General features: G+C 33.4%; 1 protein-coding gene across 1 annotated transcript; it reads right to left on the bottom strand.

Moving 5' to 3' along the window:
- Positions 1–154: 154 nt before the first annotated feature.
- On the bottom strand, positions 155–4,272 carry LOC306887374 (C-type mannose receptor 2-like). Its single transcript, XM_079445049.1, has 6 exons — positions 4,214–4,272; positions 3,737–4,102; positions 3,277–3,588; positions 3,014–3,061; positions 2,606–2,713; positions 155–1,507 (listed from the first exon to the last, which is right to left on the bottom strand). The coding sequence occupies exons 1-6, from the start codon at positions 4,239–4,241 to the stop codon at positions 1,137–1,139; spliced, it is 1,233 nt and encodes a 410-aa protein (XP_079301175.1). The 5' UTR covers positions 4,242–4,272; the 3' UTR covers positions 155–1,136.
- Positions 4,273–11,341: the final 7,069 nt, after the last annotated feature.

Raw genomic sequence — 11,341 nt, 5'->3', positions numbered from 1 at the left:
TTGTTAGTTAACTATATTAATTAACATGAACTAACAATGAAAAATACTTCTAAATAATTTCTTAATGTTAATTTCAACATTAATACTTTAACACTAATACTTTATTGAAATCAAAAGTTGTATCTGTTAATATTGTTTAATGGACACGAGAATTAAGATACACAGTTGTTTATTAACAGAGATGTTATGAAGTGTGTTAACAAAGATTAATAAGATAAATAAAGACAAATGCATTACTCATTGTTACTTAATGCATTAACCAACATTATTGTACAGTGTTACCAAACAGGCAAAATCTTATTTAAAGCATCTCTGTTCTGATAACCATCTGAGTTTACATTTAAGGCTTTTAGCAGTAATAGTTATCAAAGCAACAAAAAAAGTTAATAAATGTTGAATATTATAACAAACTACGAGTTTGTATTTTATTTCTTAATCTATGCACATGCATTTTAATTGGTTATATTAATCATTGTTAATAATAACAGGCGTTTAGTGATGAAAATACACAAATTTCAACCAAGAACGTAAGCATGAACAGAAGAACGAGCAGAACAGGATGTCATAATGATTTTTTTTTTTTTTTTAATAAAAAAAAAATTCTGTGTCCCTCTTTCATCAATAACTGTCTTGAAGCTTCACAAAATTGCTCTTTTGCAACTATTTTTGTCCAAGGCAACTTGAATATGCATAAATGACACAATGCATAATCAGATATTATTAAAAATGCAAAGTGTAATCACCTGCAGCCCATATAGAAGCACATATATTTAATGGATATTATTATTTAAAACATTTTTTTAATAAGTTGTAAAGCACAGTGAATATTGATCCAAAAATACATGATCTTTTAGACTTCACTGTGATTTGCATGATGACACAACTACAAAGAGAGATTCACTATGATGCGCAACTTTGTGTTTAAGATATTATAAGTTCTGAGATATTTACGGTATCAAGATATATATATTCCAAGTTATACCAAGCTATGTCACCACAGTCAGGTTTTATTATTGTAAAGTGTCTTGTCCTGTTAAGGTTTCACATAGATCGTATTTTAGCACCTGATACAATTAAAATAACATAACACAATAAAAATCTGTCCTTCAGTCATTCAGTCTCTCCTGTTTTTGTGGTTAGGACACATCAGTACATAACTGGCAGATGAAATTGAATCTTTCACTCTCTGGCCTCCCGACCCAACGGTGCCCCCCAGTGGACTCCATAGCCCCTGACAGCCCACACTCCTCATAACCATGTGGCCCATGACCAGGCGCCCAGTTCTGGTAGCAGCCTGCTTCTCTGTTCTTTATCCAGAACCAGAAGTCGAAGGTGCAGGTGTAACGGAGACCCAGCCATACATGAGAAGTGGAGGCCTTAGTGGCTTTTCTTGCTGCCCTGTTCTGAAGCTCCTCACTTTGAATGGAGACCAGGTCCACATGGTGCTTTCTGCAGTAACTCGCAGCTTCAGTCCACGTCAGGTTCTCATGGACCAGAATCAGGTTATCTTTTGGGAAAATTTGCCCAACATAAATAAATAATAATAATGTTATAATAGACCAGATAACCCACAACAAACATTTTATTAACATAACTGAAAGAATGCTTGTTTATAAACTTGAAGGGAAAGGGAAGTGGTGTGTGGCCAAGTATACTCCATACTCGGAATTTGTGCTCTGCATTTAACCCATCCAAGTGTACACACAGTAGTGAACATACAGTGGAGCAGTGGGCAGCCATTGCTACGGCACCCGAGGAACAGTTGGGGGTTCGGTGCCTTGCTCAAGAGCAATACCTTGCTGGGTCGTGGTATTGAGGGTGGAGAGAGCGCTGTACATTCACTCCTCTCACCTACAATCCCTGCCGGCCCAAGACTCGAACCCGCAACCTTTGGATTACGAGTCTGACTCTCTAACCATTAGGCCACGACTTCCCCTAAGTGAACTTTGTGAACTTGAGTGAACTTTGCCAGAACATTAGGGAACATTTTATTTTGAAATTTTATTCTACTAACCTTAACACTAAGCTAACAGTTTACTAACCCTCTAACGTGAGTTAGTTGACGTACTGCAGTTGCAAAGTTGCTTTTTGTCAAAAGGGGATGTCTAAAGGGGACCATCAAAATGAAATGTAACTAAACGTTAGCCAAAGATCTGAGAATATTCCCCGTGAGCTGGGTTTATGCACTGTTTTACAGACTTTTGGAAAATGTTTCTGCTCACATTGCATTATTATACTAAATGAGGGCTCAATAATAATGATATGAGTTACAGGACTGTTGACGGAACTGCCTCCAGTGTCACATTAGCATGGAAAATATTGCATTCATTGTTCTTGTACATCCTTTTTTTGCCATTCAAATGTAAATGTTTTTTTTTTCTGTGATGTATCTTACATGGCTGTTGCAAATTCTGCTGATTTGTCAACAAGAAACGTTATCTAGCAGGCTAATAATGTTTTGTAAAAATTGCAAAAATTCATCATTCTCTTGTGGTGAGGACAGTGAAATGTAATAATGATGAGTCCTATAAACAATGTAGGCCAACTATTGCATAAATTCAAATAAGAAAAACTAACAAATATTCAAAGTGAGCAAATCACTCACCTTGCTCTGCCCCTGTAGTGAGTATTTGTGTTGTCTGACTGCTTGTATTTTCCACCTCGGTTGTGTTTTGAAGTGGTCTGTACTGTGTTGTTGCTGATCCAGGAATAGCTGAGAACATTTTTGATTAATACATTGTATTAATATTCTTATTTTTAGTGGAGACAGTGAAAATGTACTTAATTGCTAGTATTATAAACAATGTATTATAAACAATTACAAATCTTTGCCTTCGGAAACCATTGATTATCCCTTACATGTAGACTATTCTTTAAGAAAATACACAAAAAGATCTATTATTAAAATATCTATTCTTTGGTACTGAACAAGCTGCTGATTTTATTATTCTATCATGTCACATTTTAGATTTATGAGGATGAACGTGAGACAAATTAAATTTGAGAGATGTACTTGGATTCTGTCTGGTTGTTGGTGCTGGTTTAGTGGCTGGTTTAAGATCTGTAAAGGAGGCAGAATATAAACATATTACATACATAGATGCAGTAAATTGAATACATATTATCTCTAGTCCTATTTTACATTTGCTGAAAACCAAAATTGTCTAATTAAGGTTTTTACTAAAATAGACAATTGGTTTGTATGTGATATATTCAAATGTAGCCTGTGACAGTCTGTAGATTTAAAGGCTCCTGAGGAAAATGTGATGAACGCACCACCATGACAGATGAAGGGCAGAGTAGTGTTACATTCAATGTCATTCCATCTCCCTGTTTGGTTCACCATCACTACAGTACAGTTGTGGTGTCTGTCGATGGGTTTCAGCTGGCTGAAATTCCAGAAACGAAATGAAACGTTGCTCTGATCTGACCACGACCAGGAGTCTTTAAATAGTCCAATCCATACGTCACTGACATTATTTTTTGTGCAGGTTCTGACATTGGCTAAATCTGTGTGGAAGGTTCTGCAATATTCATGGGCCTCCCTCCAGGATTTGTTCTTCTCAATCAGGATATACTTTTTAGTGGCTATAGACAAGCAACAAGTTAAAAATGGCACGTAATATTTATATGCGTCATGGCTGTTACAAAGTGGGAAGATTATGTCACAAAACACAAAACTAATGTGTAATATATTGAATACTTAATGCTAAATAGTTTCAATAGAAAATCTTACCATTAAAGCATACAAATTGCTTTTGTGAGTCACAATGATCATTAAACCATTTCCAGTTGTTGTCCATTGCAGCACAGCCCCCATTATTAGTTATATTTTTTCTGTTTTTGAATATCTCTCCATTGTAGAAACTGTCTGACAGGGTCCAGTGCCATTTGAATACATCACTTCTATGAAGTCCAATGTACACATCATATGAACCATCAGTTATGGTTTTGTTCAAGTTATTCAATTCTTTTGCATTTTTCACAGTCGCCAGGTCAGTGTACATCTCACGGCAGAATCTCTGAGCCTCAGTCCAGTTCTTTCTGATATTTATGAAGTGATACTTGTGAGATATTTGGCTTGAAGTGAAGGACAAAAGCCCTGAGGAGAACATAGGATAAAAATGGACAAATTAATGCCTTGAAAAGGAAAGTCAGCAATATCCTTGTATATTATACAAAGCAGCTTAAAGTCTGTATTAAAAAAGCTTACCTAAGCCAGCAAGCAGTATGAACAGCATGATGGTGCAGCCTTCATGGAAATGACACCCTGTGTGTGTTAAAATATCTTACAGTTCCCATTACAATCTTTCCCTTTGTAGTAACAGATCTAGATAAGCAAATGAAAACCACATCTGTGTACCTGCTACCGAATGCAGGAAGGGCAAAAGCTCAGAGTTCTTTGATCCTCTATTGAAAAAGAGGATTATTATAGCCTAAAATATCTGAATACTTGTCATTTGAATACTTACTTCCTTTGAAACATTCAAATACATTTATTTAAAAATTTAAAAACACAGCTTTGACAATTAGCGCTATGCTGTGCAACAAGCTTCTTGAGCAATTATTATATTTTATTTGTATAAGTACAACATTACCCTAGTGAAAAGTAAATACACTAAATGTATTTAAAATACATTTATTTAATGCTAAGTATACTACAAATACATTTCCATAGTTATGTGCTTAATAAAAATACACTGCAATTGTACTTTTATCATACTAAACTAGTATACTTGTCTGCTAAATTGTAACAACTCATTTTGTGCTTAATGCACGTTAATTGTGCAGAAGTAGTGCTGAAGTCCAATTAAAGATATACTGAAGAATATTTGACTGTGCTAAAGTGGAACTATTGCAAGAATACTCTTCAAATATCTTGCAATTGAAGACCAATATTATTCAAAGATCATACAATTCTCATCAATAGTGACATTAAAACACATTTTAGGCTTAATATTAAGAAACGTGCATTGTGCACAAGTAGTACTTCAAATAAAGTTGAATTATAATTTTTATATCAGTAAGTCCCGAGCAGTATGTCTGTAAATATGTTAATAGATTTGAAACAATACTTAGTATAAAATAAATGTATTTTAAATATATTACTTTTTTACTAGGGAACACACAGTACAAACAATCCAGCACAGACATACTGTACATTAATATGGCCTTCATACATGTACAGGATCATAAGTTGAGTTGCATCTTTCATCCCTTTCCGAGACCTGTTGTTGGGCTAAATGAGCATGGACATATATCATTGGGGTTATGAAGTAGGCATCCTCTTTCAAAGGTTTTGTCCAGTTTGTTTATATTTGTGTGTGCTTTTGTAGGTCATATTTAAAGTATTTTGTGTGTGTGTGTGTGTGTGTGTGTGTGTGTGTGTGTGCTCAGAGAACACCATTATGAAATCACATTTAACAAATGTTGTAGATGGAATTAAGAATCTAGCCAGTGTACTTTCTTAAAGATGAATATTTATATTTCAAATGCATTTGTAAAATTATAATTTTTTTTATACTAAATTATACTAATTTATTTGTAGTGCACTAAGTTTGTGCATGATGAAAGCATGAAATAACTCAATTTAGTGTATTTTCAGTTAGTATAGGCATGTCAATCTATTTTTTGTATACTTATAAACTAAATATATTAAATACAATTTAGTATATTTAATTTTTACTAGGGTATTTATTTATATAATTTTTATTGGTGCTATCAAACAATTGATTGTGATTAATCACATCCAAAATAAAAGTTTTTGTTTATATAATATATGTGTACTGTATATTTATTATGTATATATAAATACACACAAATACAGTATATATTTACATGTATTTACATATCTATATTCATATTCATATAATTTATATTATATATATAAACATATTTAATATATGAACAGAATTTTTTTCTGAAATGTATACATGCATGTTTATGTATTTATATATAAAATAAGTATTGAACCCGTCACCATTTTTCTCAGTAAATATATTTCTAAAGGCGCTGTTGACTTGAAATTTTCACCAGATGTTGGTAACAACCCAAGTAATCCATACATACAAAACAAAACAAATAAGTTCAGAAATTAAGTTATGTGTAATAAAATGGAATGACACAGGGAAAAAGTACTGAACACATGAAGAAAGGGCGGTGCAAAAAGGCATGGAAAGCCAAGAATCCAGTTGAAATCTACCGATAATTAGAAAGCAATCCTGCCCCTAGTCAGTGGAAATAAATATTAGCTGGTTCAATCCCAACTCCTACAGTACCAGGATGATGAAGATGAAACAAGGGCGGACATTTCAGCAAGACAACGATCCCAAACACAGCCAAGGAAACTCTCAATTGGTTCCAGAAAAAAAGAAAATAAAGCTGCTAGAATGGGCCATCCAATCACCTGATTTGAATCCAATAGAAAATAAGAACTAAAGATCAGAGTTCATAGAAGAGGCCCACAGGACCTTCAAGATTTGAAGACTGTGTGGATGAATGGACCGAAATCACACATGAGCAATATACATACGACTAGTTTCTCCATACAGGAGGCATCTTGAAGCTGTCATTACCAACAAAGGCTTTTGTACAAAGTATTAAATAAATTTCAGTAGTTCAATACTTTTTCCCTTTATTACACATAACTTAATTTCTGAACTTATTTGTTATGTCAGTCAGGTTTTGTTATTGTAAAGTGTCTTGTCCTGTTACTTTCCCACCCCTTGATGGCAGGTTTCACATAGATCACATTTTAGTACCTGATACAATTAACATAACATAACATAACATAACATAACATAACATAACATAACATAACATAACATAACATAACATAACATATAACATATAACATAACATAACATAACATAACATAACACAATATAAATTTGTCTCTCAGTCATTCAGTCTCTCCTGTTTTTGAGGTTGGAACACATCAGTACACAACTTGCAGATAAAATTTAGTCTATCACTCTCTGGCCTCCCGACCCAACGGTGCGCTCCAGTGGACTCCATAGCTCCTGACAGCCCACACTCTTCATAACCATATGGCCCATGACCAGGCGCCCAGTTCTGGTAGCAGCCTGCTTCTCTGTTCTTTATCCAGAACCAGAAGTCGAAGGTGCAGGTGTAACGGAGACCCAGCCATACATGAGAGGTGGAGGCCTGGGTGGCTTTTCTTGCTGCCCTGTTCTGAAGCTCCTCACTGTGAATGGAGACCAGGTCCACATGGTGCTTTCTGCAGTAAGTCACAGCTTCGGTCCACGTCAGCTTCTCACGGACCAGAATCAGGTTATCTTTGGGACAGTTTGCCAAAAAACAAACAAACAAACAAAAAACATGGGGGTCAGAAACATGAAGGCAATGTTCCATTGTAACATTATTAGAGCAATGCTATTTATGAATGTTTTGAATGTTATAATAGACCAGATAACCCACAACAAACATTTTATTAACATTACTGAAAGAATGTTTGTTTATAAATTTGAGTGAACATTGCCAAAACATTAGGTAAAACTTTATTTTGAAATTTTATTCTACTAACCTTAACACTATAAGCTAACAGTTTACTAACCCTCTAATGTGAGTTAGTTGACATTTACTACAGTTGCAAAGTTACTTATTGTCAATAGAATGTCTAAAGGGGACCATCAAAATGAACGTTAGCCAAAGCTCTGAGAACATTTCCCAGACTTTTGTAAAATGTGTCTGCTCAGTACATAAATCATCTTAGAGGTGCATTATTTATATATATGTATATATACTAAATGAGGGCTCAATAATAAGGATGTGAGTTTCAGGACTGTTGACGGAACTGCCTTCCAGGCCAGTGTCTCATTAGCATGGAAATGTTACATTCACTGTTCTTGTACTTCCTTGTTTGCCATATGTTAATGTTTTTTTTTGTTTGTTTGTTTTTTGTGATGTATCCTAAGTGGATGCTGATTGGATACAAATTCTGCTGATTTGCTGTTTGTTTTTTGTTAGTTTGTTTTTTGTAAAAATGGCAAAAATCACCTTGATATTGCAATGTCTTTAGACAAACAAAGGAGCTCTTTGTTGTAAGTTTTGTTGTAATAAAAAACACTGAATGACATTAACAACAGACACAGCAGCTTACACAACTCTATCTCTTCCTCATATGATTCTTTTTGAACTTCCGTATTAACCCCATACATGCTGGTGTAAAAGAAAAACATACATCACTATTACAAATAGATTGCTGTGCTATAAGACTGTAAAAAGAAACATCAGTAAATGTATCATTTTTAACATTTCAAAATGTCTTTTTGTAAAAAAAATTTTTTTATAAAAATTGCATTATTTTTATTATATTAAACTTAATCATTTGTGTATTAAATTATTATATTTCTAGAAAATACATTGCTGAAAATAACAATTAATCATTCTTTTGTTGTAGAGACTGTGAAAATGTGCTTATTACCTACTGTTGTGCCTTATACTTAAATACTGTCGGCCAACTACTGCATACATTCAAAAAAGAATAAGGTCCAACACAGTGAGCAAATCACTCACCTTGCTCTGAACCAGTAGTGAGTTGTTGTGTTTTTTGACTACTTGTATTTTCCCTTTTGGTTGTGTTTTGGGGTGGTCTGTGCTGTGTTGTTTCTGGTCCAGGATTAGCTGTATCAGTGAAAACAATTTTAATTATAACCTTTATAATTAAGGCTTTTGCTATAATAAACTATTGTTTTTTATGTAGTCCATTCAAATGTAGCCTGATTTGTACACTCAAAAAAATAAATCATGCCATAGTTTATTATTAAGTATTTGCATCCTTTTGATTTTATTTAAATAATCGTTTTTTCAAAAATTATGTAATCAGATTACTTACAATTAATCTAAACCTGCAAATTGTTTAAACTATTAGATTTAATCAGTTAAAAAGTATGAATGTAGTTTACATATAGCTAGATGTGGAACAAGCCAAATCCAAATATTTAAATTTTATGAGACTGATTTACATACAAATTTCGGGAAATAGAATTCTTTAGAAGCGGAAATGACGTTATTCCATACTCCACTCGGTAGAGGGCGGCAACAGCAGAAGGAGAAGCAAAGTTCCTATTAACATTTTACACTAGAACAACGTGGATCGTGGCCTGATTATAAGGTAAGTTACATATACAGTCATCCTTTATAATCTGTTGGTTTCTGCGTATATAAATGTATTATTAGCGCTGAGAATATCATATTACACTAATATTAATGCACTGATTATCACATTTTTCGTTAAGTCCATTAGCTAGCTAACTTGCACATGCAGCTAACACATGAGCCAACTTTAGCTACTCATTATCGGCCAGTATTAAGACATATTAGTAATTAGAATATATAGAGATGTTTTTTTCTGTATGTCCGCATTTTCTGACTTAAAAAAGGATGGTGACACGTGCATTCGTAAATTCAGATTTAAAGTGGTGGGTAACTTTGTAAAGATTCAAATCACAAAATTGCGTTAAATTGTTTATGTTTCTTGTATGTATGCTACAAATAATTGTTTTTTTTTGTTTTAGAAAAATTAATATATCAGATTACAAACAGTGGAAACCATTTTGAATTTTAGGTGATTCAACATAAAAAACATATTTTAATATATAGTTGAAAACATATTTGCTGTGTTTGATCTATAGGCTTTAGTGGGTCCTTTAGTTGGTAAAGAAATGGCACTACAATTCTGTGCAGTGTCCCAGGCACTTACCTTAACACCATAACAACCTTAAATAACCAAAAATGAGCAGTTAGACAGTTAGACATTTTTTACTTTCATATGAGTTAAATACATTTTTCCACAAAAACATGATCTATCAAAAAAATAAATAAGTAAATAACTGAGTCACGTGACCCTTTGTATAATTTATATTATTATATTATTATTATTTTGCAGGTAATGTGCTGTAAACTATCCACCTGAAAGCCAGAACTTGTTGCACACAACTGATCATTTTTCTTTTCTCTTTGTTCATAGATATGTGAATGTGGCCATGTAAAGTGTGTGACATTACACTATCTACGAGGTATGAGTTGCTTAAACATTTTTAAGCGTGTTTTAACAGAAAATTTTAACCATTTTCATGTTATCACAGGCTATCCCCCCGATTTAGTGCACGATTTATTAGAGGGTGTTGTCCCTTTTGAACTGGCACATTGTTTCAGTGTGCTCATCTCTAAGAATTATTTCAATCTTGAATGCCTTAACACGCGCATCCTCAAATTTCCTTACAAGTGGAGTGACAAAAAAAATAAATCTCACATCATACCATGCAACTACTCATCCAGGAAGACAATTGGTGGTAACGCCCATGAGAATTGGAACTTAATACGATTGCTTCCATTTCTTGGAGAAGTGTAGTAACCCATATGTTTAAAATAGAAATGCATATTCATATTGTTACGTCTCGTTTCAAGTGAAGAACATCCTGTTCTTTTTATCTTTTTCAGATCAACTTGGAGTTCATGTGTATAACAGCTGTTCCTCTGACATCCAAATTCATTGGTCAACTGGACAAATACACTGATGACCTGCTGAAGGTTTTCCATCACAAAGGAGGAACTGCAGGACAGAAATTCCGCAGGATAATGGCACTGACAGCTGAAGTAAGTGCGTTTTTTGGTTGTTTTTAATGTATTGCATCATGTATTCCAGTAGTTATTCATCATGACGGGGTTTTAGAAACCTTTCCCTGACATACACATGTAGAGACAAACATTTTTACACACATTTATTTGATTAGTGGGGACATCCTAATCTTACTATCACACATATTCAAAAGAATTTATTGGCCTAATTGTTTAAATATACTATTGTTAGATCATTATACATAGCATTGTCAAGAAAAAATAGTATACAATATAAGAAAAACAACCACAAATTCCTATTGAAAATAAGGTACTTGATTAAGATAATTGTCTTTATACTTGAAATTCAGCCTCATTTAAATTGTAAATCAGTTACTAATGTTATGTTTTTTTGGGATCTTTTTACACTTTGAGAATGAAGACATAAACATCAAGCGTGATTGCATCCTAAGGAGCCTGAGTGTCTACCTTAATGAGGATCTTGAGACACTTGTCAAAGAATTTGTGGTAAGTATATGTTAAAATACTCTTTATGCTAGAATTGTTAGAATTTTTTTGATAGATATGTTAAATTCATTTCTCAGGAGTTTTTAAAATTAAAACTCTTGTATATTTATCATTACTGCATTTTATTTGTAAAGTACTGGTGTTCAATAAAAATACAGTATACAAGCCAATAACGGCTAACATTTTACATAATTTTATTCAGTGTCTGAATTGTAATTCATTTACAGCTCAC

Source organism: Barbus barbus, assembly GCF_936440315.1.
Source record: "Barbus barbus genome assembly, chromosome: 21".
NCBI classification, from domain to species: domain Eukaryota; kingdom Metazoa; phylum Chordata; class Actinopteri; order Cypriniformes; family Cyprinidae; genus Barbus; species Barbus barbus.
This window is presented reverse-complemented; position numbering and strand designations above follow the sequence as displayed.